The following is a 21,298-nucleotide window of genomic DNA, read 5'->3' as shown; positions in this document are numbered from 1 at the left end:
AAGTGAAAGAGGAAAGTGAAAAAGTTGGCTTAAAGCTCAACATTCAGAAAACTAAGATCATGGCATCCCCATCACTTCATGGAGAATAGATGGGGAAACAATGGAAACAGTGAGAGACTTTATTTTGGCGGGGGGTGGGGGGGGCTCTAAAATCACTGCAGATGGTGACTGAAGCCATGAAATTAAAAGACTCTTGTTCCTTGGAAGAAAAGCTATGACCAAGCTAGACGGAATATTAAAAAAGCAGAGACATTGCTTTGCCAACAAAGGTCCATCTAGTCAAAGCTATGCCTTTTCCAGTAGTCATGTATGGATGTGAGAGTTGGACTATAAAGAAAGCTGAATGCCAAAGAACTGATGCTTTTGAACTGTGGTGTTGGCAAAGACTCTTGAGAGTCCCTTGGACTGCAAGGAGATCCAACCAGTCCGTCCTAAAGGAAATCAGTCCTGAATATTCATTGGAAGGACTGCTGCTGAAGCTGAACCTCCAATACTTTGGCCACCTCATGCAAAGAACGGACTCATTGGAAGAGACCCTGATTCTGGGAAGAATTGAAGGTGGGAGAAGGGGATGACAGAGGATGAGATGGTGAAATGGCATCACCGATTCAATGAACATGAGTTTGAGCAAGCTCCCAGAGTTGGTGATGGACAGGGAGGCCTGGCATGATGCAGTCCTTGGGGTCGCAAAGAGTCGGACACGACTGAGCAACTGAACTGACTGACTAATGGATCCTGCATTGGCAGGCATGTTCTTTACCACTAGCGCCACCTGGGAAGCAGTGGTTTAGAATCCGCCTTGCAATGCAAGGGACACTGGTTTCATCCCTGGTCCAGGAAGATCCCATGTGCCTCAGAGCAGCTAAGCTCAAGTGCACCTCAATTACTGAGCCCAGGCACCTAGAGCCTTGCTCTGCATCAAGAAGCCACCGCAATGAGAAGCCCACGCACAACAACAAAGTGTAGCCCCCGCTCACCACAACTAGAGAAAGCCTGCATGCAGCAATGAAGAACCAACACAGCCAAAAAATAAAATAAAAATCTTTTTTTTCCTTTAAATCCAACAGAGGCCCACTGTCCTCTCACAGCCCAAGAGTACCTGAAAGCAGAGACCACAGACTGTGTGAAGCCAGCCACACCCAAGGCCAAGTGTACCCCACCCCCACCATTCCCCAAGTGAAGAGTGAGTTTCAGAAGGGCTAAGAACAAGGCTATAATGGAAGTAGGCTTCACACCCACATCTGTTTGGCTCCAGAGTTCACATGCATGGCTGAGTTGGCTCCACTGGCTGGGAAGAACAATCCAGTGGCTGCTGTTCTAAAGGGTGGATTTCTGCATATGTATGATTTTATTGGTATGAAATGCCCAGAATAGTAAATCCATAGAGACAAACAGTAGACATGGTTGCCGGGGATTAAGGGGAAGGAGGAATGGGACATGACTTGAATCAGGATGGGGCTTCTTTAAAATGTTCTGGAATTAGATAGTGGTGATGGTTGCGTAACTATATGATCTTATTAACAACAAAATGAATTGTAGACTCTGGGCAAATTGTATGAATGTGTTTAGATTACATTTCAAAAAACCTATTATTAAAAATAAAAACGAGCAAATTTCTAGAAGATTCCTTGGAAAAGTCCCATATCCAATGTGGGTTTTTCATGGCCACTAGAGTGGAAATACCCATGCCCAGTGAGCGGCATGCAGCTCTCAGGTCCCTCCTGGCTCCTCTGCCCCAGCCTCTGCAGAGACTGAGAGGGCAGAGAAAGCCACAGCTTAGGAGGACATGCCCAGCTGCCCTGCCAAGGCGTGCCCCTAGGGGAGACGCTCCCCATCCGAGCCTGCTTTCCCCTTGGGACGGAGGGTCGCAGCACATCCCAGGTCGGCCAGGGGTTAGGGTTAGGGAGAGCCCATCTGAGTCACGCTCTTCCTTTGTAATCTAATCTACCTGTGTTCTCATTAGTCTGCGTTAAAATTTATTAGATGAGCACTAGTTGAGCACCAAGGACCGCAAGTGCGGGGACGTATCTGTTCAGTGCGCTGAGCCTTGTACTCAGCAGAAGCGCCACCGGTGCGATAACAAACCGGATCACTGCCTCTTCCCGGGGCCCCGCGGCCGCAGAAGCTCCTCCGACTGTCAGTGCGGGAGTGTCTCTGTCCCTCCCCCCGGCGCGGGAGGCTGTGACGCACGCGCAGTCCCAAGGAGCTGCGGCGAAGGCGGGCCAAGTTGCCAGGGCAACTACGGTCACGCCCCCAGCCCGGAGTGCGGCCTCTGATTGGTCCGCGTTGCTGACACCCTCTTAGCTTTCCCCGCCTCGAACACCACTGAGGTTCAGTTCCGTTCAGTCGCTCAGTCGTATCCTATTCTTTGCGACCCCAAGGAATGCAGCACGCCAGGCTTCCCTGTCCATCACCAACTCCCAGAGATTACTCAAACTCAGGTCCATCGAGTCGGTGATGCCATCCAACCATCTCATCTTCTGTCGTCCCCTTTTCCTCCTGCCTTCAGTCTTTCCCAGCATCAGGGTCTTTTCCAATGAGTCCGTTCTTCGCATCAGGTGGCTAAAGTATTGGAGGTTCAGCTTCAGCAGCAGTCCTTCCAATGAATATTCACTGTTGATCGCCTTTAGGACGGACTGGTCGGACCTCCTTGCAGTCCAATGGACTCTCGAGAGTCTTCTCCAGCACCACAGTTAAAGAGCATCAATTCTTTGGCATTCAGCTTTCTTTATAGTCCAACTCTCACATCCATACATGACTATTGGAAAAGCCATAGCTTTGACTAGATGGACCTTTGTTGGCAAAATAGTGTCTCTGCTTTTTAATACGCTGTCATGGTTGGTCATGGTGGCTCAACTGGTGAAGAATCCGCCTGCAATGAGGGAGACCTGGCTTCCATCCCTGGGTTGTGAAGATCCTCTGGAAAAGGGAACAGCTCCCCACTCCAGTATTCTGGGCTGGAGAATTCCATGGACTGTATAGCCCATGGGGTCGAAAAGCTTTGGACACAACTGAGCGACTTACACTTTCACTAGGTTGGTCATAGCTTTTCTTCCAAGGATCAAGCATCCTTTAATTTCATGGCTGCAATCACCATCTGCAGTGATTTTGAAGCCCAAGAAAATAAAGTCTGTCACTGTTTTCATTGTGTCCCCATCTATTTGCCATGAAGTGATGCGACCGAATGCCATGATCTTCATTTTCTGAATGTTGAGCTTTAAGCCAACATTTTCACTCTCCTCTTTCACCTTCATCAAGAGGCTCTTTAGTTCTTCTTTGCTTTCTGCCATAAGGGTGGTGTCATCTGCATATCTGAGGTTATTGATATTTCTCCTGGCAATCTTGATTCCAGCTTGTGCTTGTGCTTCATCCAGCCTGGCATTTCTTTTTTTTTTTTTTTTCAGCCTGGCATTTCTCATGATGTACTCTCCATATAAGTTAAATAAGCAGGGTGACAATATACAGCCTTGAAGTACTCCTTTCCATAGTTTGAAACAGTCTGTTCCATGTCCGATTCTAACTGTTGATTCTTGACCTACATACAGATTTCTCAGGAGGCAGGTCAGGTGGTCTGGTATTCCCATCTCTTTAAGAATTCTCCACAGTCTGTTGTGATCCACACAGTCAAAGGCTTTCATGTAGTCAATGAAGCAGAAGTAGATGTTTTTCTGGAACTCTCTTGCTTTTTCGATGATCCGACGGATGTTCGCAATTTGATCTCTGGTTCCTCTGCCTTTTCTAAATCCAGTTTGAACATCTGGAAGTTCTCAGTTCATGTACTGTTGAAGCCTGGCTTGGAGAATTTTAAGCATTACTTTGCTAGCATGTGAGATGAGTGCAACTGTGCAGTAGTTTGGGTATTCTTTGGCATTGCCCTTCTTTGGGATTGGAATGAAAACTGACCTTTTCCAGTCCTGTGGCCACTTAGGTTTGTGAGCGGGAGGAATAAAGAGGTTGGGAAACTGGTGTATGGAGGAGAGAGTTGCGGCTGCTGGGCCCCAGGAGGAAGGAAGAGGGAGGCTATTCCTGGCCGGGGCCAAGGAGTGGACTTGAAAGGAGTTGTTCTGCAGAAGGCTCTCTGGTCCCTGCTCGAGTCCATGCCCTGTCCTGCCCTCAGCCTGATTTCCCATCTCTAAGCTGGACACTTCTGCTCTCAGCGTTCAGCAAGGGCCCTCCGTGGTCCTGTGCCCTCAACCTCAAGATAAAAGGCTAACCCATGGCTGGACATGAGTGTAGTGTGGCCACAGGCCTCCCTGGCCCTCATGAAGAGAGGCCAGCTGGATCCTGGTGGCATGGAGCGTCCCATGCACCTTGTTTGCAAGGGGAGGAGAGCTGGGGAGGGCCTGGGAAAGGTTTGGGGAGTGGAGGGTCGTGTGCCCAAGATGATGGCCCCCTGTCGCCCTCTGGACATCAACTGCCCTGCCAAGTCCCTCATTCCCACCGCACCTCTGGTGTGCCCTAAGTACAGAGCAGGCGCTCAATAAATACTTGTGAAAGAATGAAAAATTCTTCCTGCAAGTTTATCATCTCCCGTTTTACAGAATATAGAATAAAGTCTGATGGGTTAAGGTCTCCCTGGCACCATGCCAGGCACTGAGACGCCCACCCCCCACCACCAGCCATCACCCTCCACCCAGCGTTCACAGGCATTGGGACCATTAAGAAGAGGAGCAATACTGGGGCAGCTGTGGAGCGTGCACCCAGCAGGGATGGAGCGAGCCCAGGCAGGCCTGGAGCGCACAGTACCAGGTGGCCACAGAGGCTGAAGGTGCCCAGCAGTCCTGGCCCAGGTGGTGGTTGCAGGCAGTCCCATTGTTCAGGAGCAGTGGGTGGGCACACATCGAGGTAATCAGCTAACAGGGCTGCTCCGTGACCCCTGTGCTCAGTCATCAGCTGCATTTTACAGGAAGAGAGAACGAGGTTTCAGGCTCCCATCTGGGAAGGTAGAGAAGCAACCACTCCCCACAGTTTGGAGGGGGAAGCAGGTTAGGACACATGTTACCAAAATGTATGCTTGGAGGGTGTCTGGCTGCTCGCCACTCAAAAGCCAATAAGCAGGCCAGGTTGGTGGAAAGGAAAATTTGCTTTATTTCAGATGCTGGCAACTGGCGGGGAGGGTGGCAGCCATCTGTCCAAAGGCCAACTCCCCCCTCTGACAAACAGGCAGTGAGAGCTTTTACAGACAAAGTTGGGGGGGGACTACATGCAGAAACAGCACCGTCATCCTTAACAGTCCGCTTCAAGTTGGTCATCAGTGGTCTGACCAGCATCATCTTGGTTGTTTTAGGTGCAGTTTTTCAGTCCTGGGTGCTCTTGTTCCCAATTCTTTGCGATCAATTCTCAGAATTGTGGCAGCTCAAGTCCTGGGTACAGTTTAGTCATCACGTACCTGGTGACCAACTTCTCCAGCTGGTGTTTTGGTATCTATAAGGTAGCTCACAGGATATGGCTCAAAATATTATCTCTAGCCCATGAGAAAGAACTGGAGGTCCTTGAATACACTTAATGACTACATTATTATTAGTCTCCTTAGACTGTTTTCCTTTGTTTCTCACTTCTCTGATTAAACTTCTTCTTGGACTAGAGTTATCCACAGGCAAAGGGCAGGCAGAGAACAAGGTCTGGGAGCAAGGTCCTGCTCCGCTTCACAAGGAGGAGCCAGCCCTGCCAGCTGCCCTCAGTCACCAGCTCCCTCCCTCAGGTCCCCCTGACTCAGTGCATTCTCGAAGGTACTATTCCTCCAGGCAGCCTTCCTTGAGCACCTTCAGGCAGAAAGCATTGTCTCTTCCTCTTCTGTGTACCTGGCAGCCAAGGGCCCCTTTCTGAGCACCTCTGCGGCTGGGCCCATCTCTGCCCATTCTATGCCCCCACCTCAACTCTTCCCAGCCTGTAGTGGAGGAGGCGAGGGATGAGGAGGTAGATATTTGAGACCCTGTGAAAGCTGAATAACACCCCCCCCCAATACCTAGAATGTGAATCTGTTACTTAACAGTAAAGATGGACTTTACAGAGGTGATGAAATTAAGGATATGGAGTTGGAGATGTCCTCGATCATCTGGGTGAGCTCAGTGCAATCCTGGTGTCCTTTTCAGAAAAATTGCAGCAGGAAAGTGAGGAAGAGAATGAGGAAGATAAGTACCATGTGCTGTTCTAAGGAACTGAGTCAGTGGTGATTTGTTGTAGCAGCTGGGAAAAGCTATACAGACCACCAGTCAGCCCTGCTCCTGCCCAACCAGTCTCCTCCCGGTGGGGCTGGCCGGGCCTGCCCCGTGACGTAGCACCCCGGTCCAGGCCCCTGCGGGCATCATTGGCCCAGATGTTGGACAGGAACTAGTCCAGGAAGACACTCCCTCAGACGAAGGAGCAGATCCCATCAGAAGCAGCTCTGCTGACACCCCCGGGTGAGGACGCCGGGAGCCGGGTGAACCGAGGTGCCCGCAGCGGTCCCTGCAGGGCCGTCCCTCCCTACAGAGCTACTCGGCACCCGTTGTGTGCCAGGTCCTGAGGACACACATGTAAACAATCTACCAGGTGCCCCCAGCCCCAAAGAAGTGACATTCCTCCCTGGAAAACGCTGGACGCCGCCCTGCCACACAGCTCGCCCGCGCTGGGTGACATGAGGCAGACAGGGGCCCCAGGGCAAGCGGGGGAGACAGAAGGCCCTTGTCCAGTTTGTGTGGCGAGGAGTTGCCGTCTGCCCCACTGTGATAATTCAGGAAGGCTTCCAGGAGGAGGACCTCCTCCCTGCAAGCTGCTGTCCACAGGGAGGGCAGAGGCCCCCTTGCCCTCAGTGCTGACAGGGTGCTGAAGGAGCCCTGAAGGAAGGCAGGGACTGACCCTGAGCATTCAGGGGGTGGAGATGCGGGTGATGGGGGCTCGTGGTGGGCAGAGGGGCCAGGACCCCGTGGGGCAGGCCAGGAATGTCGGGAGCGATCCCCGCCGACATGGCCTGACCTGCAGGCAACCTTGGCCGCTCTGAGCCAGACCACAGCTGCCCTCACAAGAGGAGGCTTCTAGAGAACTCCAGAAGCCACCCCCCACAGCAGGAGCGAGGGCCCGCTGCAAGCTGCTGTTCAGGGCCCAGATGGAAGTCCGTCTGGGAGGCCCGGGCTGTCTGTCCATCCGCAGGCCTGGCCAGGCCCCTCCCTGGCAGGTCCCAGCCCCAGCTGGGTGCGCAAGGCCACCACGCAGGCCTTGCGTGGGGACGACTGGATCCCACCCAGGCCCAGCCTGCAGGCAGCAGAGTGGAAAACAAACTACCCAGTCTGGGAAGGAACAGGGTGGTTGGTCCCGGCCACTCGCAGACGTGGCCAGGGACCCAGCAAAAGCCCAAAGGATGAGTCAAATCAGAGTAGGCAGCCCCGGTGCCAGCCAGGGCTGAAAGTTCTCCTGGGGCAAGGATGACTTGGGGGACACTTCTGAGGCTCAGGGTCGGGGGGTACCCCTAGCAGGGCCCCGCGGGATGCTGCCCCAGGGACTGGAGTCCCAGGAGAGATGCGGACCAAGGGCACCCCTGGCCCGTTGATGAGTGCCTCCTCGCGGGGCCTCGACATCCACGGGACTCCTCCAGCGGTGGCCCACGGGCACTGCAGTCGGGGCTGTTCCTTGGGAGGGTCCCTGCCTCCTGAGGACGCCCGGAATGAGCCGCCGGGCCTCGCTGGAGCAGGGCGCCCTTGCCCCGCGCCCGCCAAGGTCTCCACGGGGATCACGGGGAGCCTCAGGACGACCCCGGGGCCCCGGCGCCCCGTGCCCGCGGGGTCCGGTCAGGGCCAGCCTCCACCCCGCCCCCCGCGCGCTCCGAGGGCCCAGCAGGTGTCTCCGTGTCCTTGGGGAGCCCCTCGGGCTCCGAAGCCCCGGGTGGGACGGCGTCCGGGTCGGGGCCCGAGTCCGGGCCGGGGCTCCAGTCCGGGTCGGGGCCCGAGTCCGGGCCGGGGCTCCAGTCCGCGTCGGGGCTCGCGGGGCGCGGCGTCCTGCCGGGGGTCCGGAGCGCTGGGGCGGTGGGCCGAGGCGGGAACCAGGAGAGGCCGGGAGCCGGGGCGAGCGCCACGAGCTGGGGCCGCGCGGGGTGGGCGGTGGTGGCGCGCGGGATGAGGAAGAAGATGTAGACGCCCGAGACCACCAGCCCCGCGGCCACCAGCACGGCCAGGACGACGGCCGCGTGGAAGAGCCAGGCCGAGCGCGCCAGCGACAGGCGGCGTGACAGCGGGCGGCCGAGGCGCAACGGCGGCGGCGGCGGCGGCGCGCGGGCTTTGCGCGGCCCGGGTCCGGGCGGCGGCGGCCGCAGGTAGAGCAGGCCGCGCCGGCGGTCGAAGCGCACGGAGCCCGGGGGCGCCGGCGGGACGCGCACGGGGCCGGGGAGCAGGCCGAGCTGCGTGGGCAGCGCGGGGAGCCCGCGGCGCGGGGCCAGGCGCGTGGGCGCGCGGCACACCGGGCAGGCCACCGCCGCGCCGCCGCCCGCCGTGGCCAGCGACAGGCGGGCCAGGCACTCGAGGCAGAAGACGTGGCCGCAGTCCAGGCTCTTGGGCAGCTTGAACACGCTGTCGAAGGGCGACACGCAGATGAGGCACTCCACCGGGGAGGCGGGGGCCAGCATGGGGCCCGGGCTGCCGTCCGCCTCCTCTTCGCCGCCCTCGTCCTCGTCCTCTCCCCTACCGGGGGAGCGCGGGGTGCACGCGGAGCCCGGGGTGCTGGGGCCCGAGCCCCGGGGGGCCCGCGGGCGGCGGAGCCAGGGCGGCCGAGGGCAGGGCATCCGGGCCGACCTGCGGGGAGAGGCAGTCAACGGCCGTGCTCTGGAGGGACCAACACCGGGAAGGGTTGCCGGAGGAGCAGAGAGCCTGGAGGAGGCGGCTGGAGGGGCAGGAGGATGCGGGGAGTGGTGGAGGATGTGGACCCGAGGCCGCCGGAGGGCGGATGGGGTCTAGGGGCTCTGAGCACTGCGGACTCAGAGCCAGACTTGGGGATCCCCAGGCGGGAGCAGAGTGGATCTGAGGGACTTCAGTAAAGACCCGACGGGCTCCCAGGAGAGCTGGGCAGACCCCGGGGGAGACCCCAGACTCAAGGAAGAGGCAGGGGAAGGAGAGGCCCCAAGCCTCAGGACGTCGGGCTGGCAGCCCACCAGGCCAGGTTCCCCAAGCACAGACCCCAGCAGCCTCTTCCTACCTGGTGGCGCCTCCAACCTCAGGCTGCCACTTCAGCGCGGGTTCTGAACCCATCCCTAGACCTGCCTGCAGGTGGACACTGCGGGCCCCTCCCCGTGGGCGGGGCCCGCGCCCTCCAGGTTCCCATAGGACCTGTCTGACCGCCCCCAGAAGGTCCCGGCAGGATGGAGCGCACAAGCCTGACCTCAGCAGGGTGTTGGGGGAGGCTGGAGGCACAGGTTGACAAGGCCATGACAGTCCAGGGCCTGGAAGGGGGCCCCCCCACCTCCAGCCTTCCAGAGGTCATGAACCTTCCACCCAGAACCACTGTCGGATGAGAACTATCCAGGGTACCAGTGTGTCCATGGGGGGAGACCTAGGCTGGGGACAGGGTGCCCAGAGCCACCTTCTGGGGTCCTGGGGGTTGAAGGCAGGCAGACCCCACAGTGTATTGAACTAGGTCAGAGCCGTGCGGCCAGCAGACAGGAGGAAGAGACTGTTGTAGCCTAGAGCCCAGCCCTGACCCCGGCTGCTTCCTGGCAACTCTCAGGGTGGGCTGGACCTCCCAAGTGCCTGCCCAGTGCCATCTCTGCCAGGGCAACCCCACCCCTCTCATTTCTGATACCGGCCGGGTCGGTCCGGGCAGCCAGGCCTGCAGCCCAGGGTGCCGCAGTTTCTGAGTCAGCGATGCTTCCCGAGCTGAGTCCTCCCTGGTGAATCCAGGTCCCCACAGGCCAAAGACACGCCAGGAATGAATGTGGCCAACTCCTCAGACACCAGGCTCAGCCCGCCCCTCACCCCCGGCTCCCACACCAGCCCCAGCCCCAGCCAAGGACAGACAGGAGAAGGGGCTGCCCCACAGGGCAAACAGGTTTATTGCAGCTGCAGCCAGTGATCAGCGGTTAGACTTGGCCACGCGCTCCAGCTCATCCTTCTTCTTGATGGCGTAGGAGTTGGAGGAGCCCTGCAGGAAGAGACGCTTAGCTCAATGCGGACCCCCTTCCCCTTGAGACCCCCGCCTCCCTGCAGCGTCCTCACCCACCTTGGCTGCGTTGATGAGTTCATCCGCCAGGCACTCGGCAATGGTCTTGATGTTCCGGAAGGCGGCCTCCCGGGCACCGGTGCACAGCAGCCAAATGGCCTAGAGGCAGGGGGTCAGCTGAGCAGGTGCCCCCACCCCAGGAGGGCCCACAGTTCTCTGGTACCAGGCCCCTGACACACCCTGGCTACCACGCTGCCACCCGCAGGCCCACCAAGCACAGCAGTGGGAGCCCACAGTGCTGCCCAGAGCAGGCCGCCAGGGCTGGGATCAGACTGAGGGCCACGGAAAAGGGTGTCCAAGGCTGAGGCCTGGGCCCCTGATGGCAGCAGATTTAAACCAGCTGAGACGGGGAAAGCAATGTGTGCTCCTGGCCCAGGAGCCTTGACAGAAAACAAACAACCATAAAGGGTGTGCTGAGGACAGCTCCACAAATTGGACTGGTGATGCAACATGAACAACAGGTTGCTGTTAAATTCCTTGCAGGTGACAGTGGGGACAGACTAGACTGTCTAGGAGACACCCACTGAAGTTGTAACAGAAAAATGGTCAGAACACCTGCAATGGGTTCTCACATGGTCCAAAAAAATAAAAACAACATGAAAACATACACCCTGGAAACTGGCCCTTCAGCGAAATGATGCCCAGGAGAGGGCCAGAGCAAGGATGTGTTCTGTGGGGTGGGAACCCTGGAAGGCTTCCTGGAGGAAATGACACTCAGGTAAAACATGCAGACAGAGGTGAACATCCCTAGTTGCTAGCCTCTGCCCCAGGCAGCATTCTGACCCAGCCCGGTGGCTGTTCCTGGGTGGCCATGTGTGCCCAAAGGCCCCAAGCCCACCTGATTCACACGGCGCAGTGGGGACACATCCACAGCCTGCCGCCTCACTGTTCCAGCTCGCCCAATGCGGGTAGAGTCCTCCCGGGGGCCGCTGTTGATGATGGCGTTCACCAGGACCTGCAGGGGGTTCTGGGGGGCGCAGGGGGACGCCCATGAGCCAGACACCCAGCCCGCGTCCCTCCCCATCCCTGGAGGACCCCAGCATGCGTATGGTGGGGGTGCTGTTGGCTTCGGGTGCCTGAGGGCACTCTCCCCTCTGGCCCCAGGCCCTACCTCGCCAGTGAGCAGGTGGATGATCTCGAAGGCGTGCTTGACGATGCGCACGGTCATAAGCTTCTTGCCATTGTTGCGGCCGTGCATCATCATGGAGTTGGTGAGGCGTTCCACGATGGGGCACTGTGCCTTGCGGAAGCGCTTGGCCGCATAGCGGCCCGCGCTGTGGGGCAGGTACTTGGCGTACTTCTCCTTGACAGCAATGTAATCCTGGAGCAGCGGAAGAAGCTCACTCAAGAGCAGGATGGACATCCGAGGGTACCAGAGGGACCCAACACCCGCTTACGGGAGCCCCCACCCACCTGTGGGGCTTTGGATGTGAGCCCCTGCCTGCCACAAAGAATAAAATCTAAGCAAGTGACCCTTGGAAGGAAAGCTATGACAACCTAGACAGAGTATTAAAGAGACATCACTTTGCCAACTAAGGTCTGCCTAGTTAAAGCTATGGTTTTTCCAGTAGTCATGTACAGATGTGAGAGTTGGACCATAAAGAAAGCTGAGCGCTGAAGAACTGATGCTTTTGAACTGTGGTATTGGAGAAGACTCTTGAGAGTCCCTTGGACTGCAAGGAGATCCAACCAATCTATCCTGAAGGAAATCAACCCTGAATATTCATTGGAAGGACTGATGCTGAAGCTCCAATACTTTGGCCACCTAATGCAAAGAACTGACTCACCAGAAAAAGACCCTCATGCTGGGAAAGACTGAAGGCGGGAGAAGGGGGCGACAGAGGATGAGATGGTTGGATGGCATGGTCAATGGACATGAATCTGAACAAATTCCAGGAGACAGTGAAAAAGAGGGAAGCCTGGCGTGCTGCAGTCCACAGGTTTGCAAAGAGTCGGACGCAACTGAACTGACTGATGTGAGTTAGCAACTGAACAACAAAGTGACTTTACCAGCTCACTAAAAAGAGTACTTTCTTAACAATGGGAGGAAGGATGTGGAGAACTAAGGAGATGATGGCCCACAACCCCAGTTTTCTTTTAAAAGTGTTCTTCACTCTTCACTGACCCAAACATGTGCCCAGACATTGCCTAATGTTCCTTAAAGGGCTGATGGGGGAACCATCCCAGAGAACCACTGTTTTAAAAGAATCATTCAACAATCTTGCCTATGAAAACATACATGTCCCAAGACAATATCTAGTAAACACTAAATCGTTGGGGGAGGGGCTGAGTCAGAGGAACTCTATGTACCTGAAAAGGATTACTTCTGACCTATTTCCAGGATGAACCCTACATAAAAGTCACTCTACCACAAACAAACAAGAACATTTACAAACAATGAGTTTCTACAAAACCAAGGATTGACAGGAAAGAATACAGGATTCTGACATAGGCATGACAGACTGGAGTCTCCTCTGGAGAGAACCATTTGCACAAACAGAAGTATACAGATGGGTGTACATGCAGGGACTCGCACTGTGCAAGAAAAAACTGTGAATACCAAACACCCCAGCAAGCATTTGGTTATGTTGCTGGGCCCCATGGTAGAGTCCAGTACACTTTTGATAGTGAGAATTTTGATACCATGCTGACTTCTGCTTCCCCAGCCTCTTGAAGAACACCAGGAAAAAGTGAAAAATTGTTTTTACATTATTAAAGTTTTGTACCAAAAAAAGCAAGAAGGGAAAAAAAAAACACAAAGAGGCAAACACACATGTGACAGACCATCATGGGACCTGCCAAGACTAAAACACTTAGTATCTGGCCGTTTTAAGCTTGCAAACCTCCTCCAACAAACCTGTGAAGGAAAACAGCTCTAGAAGACACTCAGAGTGAAAACCAGATTTGAATTCTCCATTGGGCTCAGTGCCTAGTTACTGTGATTTACATGAAAAGTCAAAGTTGCTCAGTTGTGTCCAAATCTTTGCGACCCCATGAACTATACAGTCCATGGAATTCTCCAGGCCAGAATACTGGAGTGGGTAACCTATCCCTTCTCCAGCCGATCTTCCCAGTGCAGAAATCAAACCCGGGTTCCCCGCATTGCATAGAAGTAACAAATAGTAATGCTGGTTGGATGGCAACACAATGGACGTGAGTTTGAGGAAACTCCGACAGATAGTGAAGAACAGGGAAGCCTGATGTGCTGCAGTTCATGGGGTCACAGTCAGACATAACTTAGCGCCCGAACAATACCAATGCAGTCACAAAACATAAATTCTTTTTATAAAGACCCCACAAATGTCCTAATGAGCCCAAGTGTAAAACAGTGTGGGGGCAACACTGCAGTGGAGAACTCCCATTTACCAATTTCAAAACTTCTTACAAAGCTATAGTAATCAAGACTGTGATACTGGCACCAAAAATAAAAGGGGGGGGGGGCATAGAGACCAATGAAATAAGAGTTCAGAATCCAGAAATAAACCCTTACATCTTTGCTGAATTGATATTCAACAACGGTGCCAAGACTATTCAATGGGATAAACAGTCCCTTCAACAAATGGTGCCGGGATACATACATATACCATATAAATGAGATTTAAATAACATTTTATGGCCTAAATTTGTTAAGATGCACAAAACTCCAAAAGACAAAAATCACATGTGCTGAGACAATTGGATTTCCTCACACAAAATAATAATTTGGGGCTCGTACACTTCAAATACCTGTGCACATGAAGGGACGTGAGCACCTGAGGGTTTTAGTAAACTTGGGGCTCCTGGAACCAACATCCCCTCAGACACTGAGGGACAACTGGAAAGTGTTTAGATTTTCAGGCATTTGAATCTCTGTAATTTGACTCTTCTCTCCAGGGCACAACTTCTGGACTTGATGAATACTGCCCATTTTTATTTAATTCTAAAACATATAATTCAAATGTTATAGCCTGAATAAAATAGTATTGCCTTTGCTATTTTCAATACTTGAGTAAAATAAGAAACACATTTAAAAAACAAAATGTATAAAACTAAAAAATAAATTTTCTGTATATTTCACTACAACACACAAAAAAAACTAAACCACCTGTGCGATGTGATAATTACTGTGGAAGGAACCATCTCCTGAGAAAAACTGTAGCAACCTCTAACAGGATACAAAGAAAAACAGATATGGTGGGTGTGGTGGTCCAGGAATCCCTCCTTTACCTGTGCCACCTTCAACTCTACTTGGCAGGAAGGCTACAAGTTTCAAGTAACCCCGCCCCCAGCCAGGGAGCACAATCGTTACACCCTCCTTACCTGCAGGGAAATGTCATTGATCTGCACGTCGTCGGTGCTCCACTTCCCAAAGAGCTTGATGTCGGGGGTCTCTGCTACTGCAGGTGCAGCTGTTTCCCACTCTGTCATCCTAGGGATAAAAATCGTCAAAGCCCAGGCATATGTATCACTAACTCTGAGGCCAGTTTAGAACACAATCAGAACTGGGAAATTACTAGCAACCAAAGAACGCTGGGAATATCTGGGTCCACCGTGTTGAATCTTAGAAAAACCACTCTGTCAGCAAGCAACACCTGTCTCTCACCCAGGAACCCTGAGGCCCAAGGCTTACAGGCACCCCCTCAACAGTTGCAGGCCGGCCCAGGGATGGGCAAATGCCCCGAGTCCAAATGCCCTGACGCTGCATCCGCTAGAATTCAAACCCCAACCATGTTCTTCCAGAGTTCTACGAACCTACAGATCTACAACTCTTCTTTGGACTCAGCTCCCTCATCAGTATAGCGTAAGAATTCTGTGTTTTACCAATACAAAAGTTGAACTTGGTGTCCGACCCCGAGGAGATCATTAGGGGCTGTTATTTAGGAGGAAGCATCTATTTAAGGAATTTTCTTACGTAAATAAAGTACAACTGCAGAGACCAAGGCAACCGCGAGCAACTTCCCCAGTACGCCGCGAGGCAAGGCTACAGCGGCGGCGGAGCTGAAGCGAGACAGCAAGAGAAACTTTCCTCGCGCCTCCGTCAGGTCAACCGCACGAGGAAAGGCCCCGGGCGCGGGGCGCACCCACAGCTTCCGGGAGACCCAGGGTCGCCCCTCGGACCCCCTACTCCGCGACAACCTCACCTGAAGGCACAGCCTAGGTGTCTCGATCGTTCGTCGTAGACCACGCGCCGACCAGGCACAGACAGGAAGAGGCCGCGCACCGCGGGCTGAGGCCTTTAACTGAGGCGAGAACTTCCGGGTCAGCGAAGGTGGCGCGCGCGCATACAGATACGGCCTAGTAACGGGCCAATCCGGAACGAGCATGTAAACGCGCCTCGGGGCCAGACGGAACACGTATACATTCAGCGCATGCGTTCTCGCAGAAGTGGGCCCAAAAGCCAGTCTGGCGGAAGTCCAACTTCCAGCACTTGAAAGCTCGCTGGGGAGGCACTTGCACAGGCGCAAAGGTCTCTTTGAGGCCAACGCCGCCATGTCTAATGAGGTCAGAAGTCTGGCATGCAGTGATCGCTACACCGACACGCACGCGTCGCAGGTCGGCTCGGCTCAGTGGTGCTGGGACGTCGCGACTGCGCTCCGCTGTGGTCCCGGCCCCGCGCGTGTGGCCGGGCTCCACTCGAGCGTCCGCCTCCCCCACGCTCGCGCGCCCGGGGCTGCTTGGGGCCTGAGCCTCCGAGAGGGGACCCGTCGCTTCATGCCATGCCGGGGTCCCCTTCCCACTGTCTCTCCTTGGTGCCCGCGTTTCCTGCTCCATTTCCACTTGCGGGAGGGGGTCGGGGAGGGGTCCTGGGGGACAGCTCCCTCCCTTTCTGATTCAGCTAGGGCCTGTGCTGCTGAGGTCTCTGGTCGAGTGCAGGGGCCGCACCGTGGTGGGTGCCCTGTCCACTCTGCAGCCGCACTCAGTGACCCCGGCGATTGGCGTGGAGAGCACGTAGTAAGAGTCACACCCCCAGCCTAGACCCTGGAGCCCAGCTGGGACGTGGACGCCTCCTCGGCGGGCTTCGCAGGCGCAGCGACCACTAGCTGCACACCCGTGCTGGCTGCAGATGGCAGGAAGCGGCATCTGGGGGAGCTGAGTCCCCTGAGCCTCCTCATCTCCAAGTGCCCATCTCAACCTCCGCGGCTGGGAGCTCCCCTTCTGACACCCGAAGGGGCTCAGCCTTCTGACTCAGGCTGTCCTTCATTTGTCTCCAACACCCTCACTGGTCCACCGTCCCGGCATATGCATTGCGGGTGCTCAGCAGCTTCGGTGTTTGTTGACTGACTGACTATAAAGACTCGTTCCTATCCCATCTCAATTCCTAGAGCTTTCCAGAAACTCTGGAGTGTCTCAGTCACAGCTCATGTCTTTGTCCAGGGGGGACACAGGCCTAGAAGCTGGTCTGGGCAGGGGATCAGACTTCAGGCTCTGGGGTGTGGAAGTCTGGGAGCTGCACCCAGAGGCCAAGCCCCACCACCACCACCCTGTGGCCTTCCCCTGGCTTCTGCCCTGCTCTGTGCAGAGCAGCAGCTGGGCTTTCCACCGTGGTCTGTGGGGGTGGGGACGGGCTAAGTAGGCTCTGTCTGTTTCTCCGGGACACAGCTGGCGAAGTGCTTCCCAGGGGAAAACAGGAAGCGAGGAGTAGGCACTGGGCACCCTCACTCAGCAGGATCCAGAGGGCCCCCCCCAACCCTGCCTCTTTCTCCTCAAAAGCTGACAAGGGCCCACCCCTCTGAACCTGTTTCCCCTGTCTGTGAAAATGAGAACTAAATCAAACAAGATGAGTCTGGAGTCTGTGGCCTGGCTGTCAGCGATCACTTGATAATGGACATCTTTATAGACCTGACAAGAGTGACCCACCCAGCAGTGGAGAGCAGGTGGGAGGACCTGCGGTAAAGCCCTCTGTGTTGGGGGGTCGGGGGTCACCTTGCTTAGCTGAAGATCACACACTATTTGCCAGGGCTCCCCATGTCCCCAGACACAGGCACAAAGTTCGGAGTCTGATCCTGTAAGCCTCGGGATGCTGGTACTGTGTTCTCCAGGCTGGAGGGGGCCAGGCTCTACAAACCCCACCCCTGACCCCCGCCTCAATTCCTGGTGCAGCGTGTTCGCTCTGGACTAAGGAGCCCTGGCCATCCTCTGTGCCCTAGTTTTCCAACTGCTCCGTGAGGGTGGAATGTCAGGCTTGTTCTCTGTGTATCCCCAGCTGGAAGTACAGTGTCTGCTCACAGTAACTGCTGGATAAACAATGGATGGAAGGATGGATGCGGTAGTTCTCTGGTGTCTTGCTGCTCCCACTGTGGGCTTCAGGCAGACACCGAGTCACTGAGCCTCCCTCCTTCATGAGACACCAATTTCAGACCCATAGTCCTTCTGTGTTCCCTGTTCAGAACACCTCCTCACCTGGTTCTGTCCCTCTTCCTGGCCACCTCTTTTAAAAAAAAGAAATTATTTTTATTTTTATTTGGCTACACCGGTTTAGTTGCAGCACGTAGGATCTAGTTCCTTGACCAGGGATCCAAACCTGGTCCCCTGCCTTGTGAGCACAGAGTCTTAGCCCCTGGACCACCAGGGAAGTCCTGGCCACCTCTTAATTGAGGTCAGCCTTGGGAAACCCCTTCCTAATCACAGGTAGGCATTAGGAAGCTAGGAATCAGACCATTTGCTCTTCAGAACAACTTGATTAGGTAGTCATAAGGCCCAGAGAGGTGCAGTAACTCACCCAGGGTCACACAGCAAAAGGGGGCCAAGCTGGAATTCTAAGCTGGTTGCCCCAGAACCTGACCTCTCCTACTTCAGCTGGCCTCTCCACTTCTCTGCATCATGTCTCCCCCAGTGCCAGGGAGCTCAGCATGTACAAAGTACCCAATAAATATGTGTCCAATGAACAAATGAGTCCAGTCAATTCTAGGCCTTTCCACTGGATCTGGCATGATTCAGAGAGGGGCTCTTTCTGCTCACTAAGCTCCTCCCTTATTAAAGAAAAGGTTCATGAACAAGTAACCATGTAATTACCAAGGAAGGATGGTCTCTTTGATTTCAAACCTGCTCAAACAAACAAATGAATGTGAACAAACAAGCATATTTATTGTTCCTCTAATTCCTGCAGGATTGTTAGTCTTCCCGCCCCCACCCCCACACACACACAACACAGGCATCCATCTCCTTGGCAGAGAGCAAGTTGATCTTTCCCACTGCTCCTGCCACTGAGCATCAGTCTGGGCTCACAGGGATGGGTGGCTTGTCTGGGCCAGGATGCTTATTATAGGCCTAGAGTGCAAGGCAAGGGAGGTGCCTAGGCCAGCTCACCTGCTAGGTGGGCTAGTCAAAGCCCACTCCCCGTCCTCAATTTGCTTAGCTCTAAATCAGGACCACATGTTCAGGGTGGCTTTTCGGAACGAGGGCCAGAGGGGGCAACAGGACAGAACGTGCAGGGCTGGGGTGGCGATGCCGGAGCAGCTGCAGACCTGTCTCCTCACTTGGCAACACTTGGGGTGGAGAGTAGAGGGGAGGAAGAACTTAGGACAGGGTATTTATTAATAGGGGCTCTCAGAGGCTTGGATTAAGGATAAGTCCAGAAACACATTTCGAACATCCAAATATCCAGAATTCGTGGGTACAGGATTTCAAATTTTGGAGGCCAGAGGTATGAATTCAGAAGTCTCGCAGATACAGATACTAGCGGATGCGATCTGGAGATGCAAGGCACAAATTCGGAGAGAAAGCGGGACTGGGACTTGAGGAGGGGGAACCCAACGCCTTAACTGGGTGAGAAACGGATACGTGGATTTGGGAGGATGGGACCCAAAGGCAGGAACTGGGGTAGAACCTGGCATCCATACCTGTCGGAACTAGAGGCGGGAACTTAAGTTGGTCCGGCGGGGGGGGGGGGGGGGGGGGGGGAGTCTAAGAACACAGTTTAAACGTTCGGGGGAACGCTCGGACCTCCCTCTGTCCTGCAAGTGGAACCGACTAACAGCCGGGAGCCACACGGAAAGCCCCGCCCTTCCCTGGGCACGACCAATCACTAGCGTGGAAGTGATTGCCAGCTGGGTGACGCCATGTGTCTCCAAGGCGATGGCGAATCGCAGGGAGGCTCCAGTTTTATCCGGAGGCAGGAGTACCTACAGCCGCCTGCAGAGCGGGGCTCGGGCGCGGAAAGGGTGGTGGTCGCCACGGTAACCGGGAGGCCTGGCCAAGCCCAGAGAAGATCGCCGGCTCCTCTTCCGCCGGGTGCTCAGCGGGAGCGCCTGGATGCTGCCCTGGGGTGGGGTGGGGGGGCGCGCCCTTCCACCCCTCAGGGATGCGGCTGGGGTGAGAGATTGGGGCAGATCAGCCCCGGGTCGTGGGCCATGGCTGCATGGGTCCAGCTCAGGATGCGTGGCTTTCCTGTCTGGGCCTCAGTTTTCCCATCTGTGAAGTGGGAATGTAACTGGTGATGCTGCAAAGAACAATATTGCATAAGAACTTGGAATATTAGGTCCATGAATCAAGGCAAGTTAGAAGTGGTCAAACGGGAGATGGCAAGAGTGAACATTGACATTTTAGGAATCAGTGAACTAAAATGGACTGGAATGGGTGACTTTAACATAGATGACCAACCATTATATCTACTATTGTGGGCAAGAATCCCTTAGAAGAAATGGAGTAGCCATCATCGTCAACAATAGAGTCTGAAATGCAGTACTTGGGTACAATCTCAAAAAAGACAGAATGACCTCTGTTCATTTCTGAGGCAAACCATCCAATATCGCAGTAATCCAAGTCTGTGCCCCAACCAGTAATGCTGAAGAAGCTGAAGTTGAGCGGTTCTATGAAGACCTACAAAACTTTCTAAAACTAACACCCAAAAAAGATGTCCTTTTCGTGATAGGGGACTGGAATGCAAAAGTAGGAAGTCAAGAAATATCTGGAGTAACAGGCAAATTTGGCCTTGGAGTACAGAATGAAGCAGGGCAAAGGCTAACAGAGTTTTGCGAAGAGAATGCACTGACATCCTCTTCCAAAAACACAAGAGAAGGCTCTGCACATGGGCATCACCAGATGGTCAATTCTGAAATCAGATTGATTATATTCTTTGCAGCCAAGGATGGAGAAGCTCTACACATTCAGCAAAAACAAGACTGGGAGCCGACTGTGGCTCAGATCATGAACTCCTTATTGCCAAATTCAGACTTAAACTGAAGAAAGTAGGGAAAACCACTAGACCATTCAGGTATGACCTAAATCATATCCCTTACAATTATACAGTGGAAGTGACAAATAGATTCAAGGGATTAGATCTGATAGACAGAGTGCCTGACAAACTATGGATGGAGGTTCATGACATTGTACAGGAGGCAGTGATCAAAACCATCCCCAAGAAAAAGAAATGGAAAAAGGCAAAATGGTTCTCTGAGGAGGACTTACAAGTAACTGAGAAAAGAGAAGCTAAAGGCAAAGGAAAAAAGCAAAGATATAACCATTTGAATGCACAGTTCCAAAGAATAGCAAGGAGAGATAAGAACGCCTTCCTCAGTGATCAATGCAAAGAAATAGAGGGAAACAACAGAATGTAAAAGACTAGATATCTCTTCAAGAAAATTAATGATACCCGTGGAACATTTCATGCAGATAGGCAAAATAAAGGACAGAAATGGTAATGGACCTAACAGAAGCAGAAAATATTAAAAGGAGGTAGCAAGAATACACAGAAGAACTATACAAAAAAGATCTTCACGGCCCAGATAATCATGATGGTGTGATCACTCACCTAGAGCCACACAACCTGGAATGGAAGTCAAGTGGGCCTTAGGAAGCATCACTACGAACAAAGCTAGTGGAGGTAATGGAATTCCAGTTGAGCTATTTCATATCCTAAAAGATGATGCTGTGAAAGTGCTGCACTCAATATGCCAGCAAATTTGGAAAACTCAGCAGTGGCCACAGGACTAGAAAAGGTCAGTTTTCATTCCAACCCCAAAGAAAGGCAATGCCAAAGAATGTTCAAACTACTGCACAATTTCACGCATCTCATATGCTAGCAAAGTAATGCTCAAAACTCTCCAAGCGAGGCTTCAACAGTATGTGAACCATGAACTTCCAGATGTTCAAGTTGGATTTAGAAAAGGCAGAGGAACCAGAAATCAAATTGCCAATATCT

The 21,298-nt window shown here is 54.0% G+C and overlaps 2 protein-coding genes across 3 annotated transcripts; both read right to left on the bottom strand.

Annotated features, from left to right (window-relative positions):
• Window positions 1–5,070: 5,070 nt before the first annotated feature.
• On the bottom strand, window positions 5,071–9,911 carry RNF225 (ring finger protein 225). The gene is made up of 2 exons (XM_043900551.1): window positions 9,160–9,911; window positions 5,071–8,759 (listed from the first exon to the last, which is right to left on the bottom strand). The coding sequence occupies exons 1-2, from the start codon at window positions 9,210–9,212 to the stop codon at window positions 7,718–7,720; spliced, it is 1,095 nt and encodes a 364-aa protein (XP_043756486.1). The 5' UTR covers window positions 9,213–9,911; the 3' UTR covers window positions 5,071–7,717.
• A 71-nt stretch (window positions 9,912–9,982) lies between these two features.
• RPS5 (ribosomal protein S5) lies at window positions 9,983–15,437 on the bottom strand. Of its 2 annotated transcripts, none has more exons than XM_043900557.1 (6): window positions 15,300–15,437; window positions 14,479–14,587; window positions 11,291–11,500; window positions 11,018–11,146; window positions 10,180–10,278; window positions 9,983–10,101 (listed from the first exon to the last, which is right to left on the bottom strand). In XM_043900557.1, the coding sequence occupies exons 2-6, from the start codon at window positions 14,584–14,586 to the stop codon at window positions 10,033–10,035; spliced, it is 615 nt and encodes a 204-aa protein (XP_043756492.1). In that variant the 5' UTR covers window position 14,587; window positions 15,300–15,437; the 3' UTR covers window positions 9,983–10,032. The 2 variants fall into 2 exon arrangements, with proteins under 2 accessions (XP_043756492.1, XP_043756493.1); XM_043900558.1 differs by lacking the exon at window positions 15,300–15,437 and adding an exon at window positions 15,071–15,089.
• Between the last annotated feature and the right edge of the window lie 5,861 nt (window positions 15,438–21,298).

Source organism: Cervus elaphus, chromosome 4 (genome assembly GCF_910594005.1).
Source record: "Cervus elaphus chromosome 4, mCerEla1.1, whole genome shotgun sequence".
In the NCBI taxonomy this organism is placed as follows: domain Eukaryota; kingdom Metazoa; phylum Chordata; class Mammalia; order Artiodactyla; family Cervidae; genus Cervus; species Cervus elaphus.
Note: the sequence above shows the minus strand (reverse complement) of the source record. Positions and strands in the feature narration are given on the sequence as shown.

Excerpts from the sequence above, each read along its gene's own strand:
- RNF225 (XM_043900551.1), bottom strand. The coding sequence starts at position 9,212 with ATGGGTTCAGAACCCGCGCTGAAGTGGCAGCCTGAGGTTGGAGGCGCC. Across the intron at positions 8,760-9,159 it reads GAGGTTGGAGGCGCCACCAG|GTCGGCCCGGATGCCCTGCC; the intron begins GTAGGAAGAGGC and ends CTCTCCCCGCAG.
- RPS5 (XM_043900557.1), bottom strand. The coding sequence starts at position 14,586 with ATGACAGAGTGGGAAACAGCTGCACCTGCAGTAGCAGAGACCCCCGAC. Across the intron at positions 11,147-11,290 it reads TCCACCTGCTCACTGGCGAG|AACCCCCTGCAGGTCCTGGT; the intron begins GTAGGGCCTGGG and ends TGCGCCCCCCAG. Across the intron at positions 10,102-10,179 it reads AACTCATCAACGCAGCCAAG|GGCTCCTCCAACTCCTACGC; the intron begins GTGGGTGAGGAC and ends CTCTTCCTGCAG.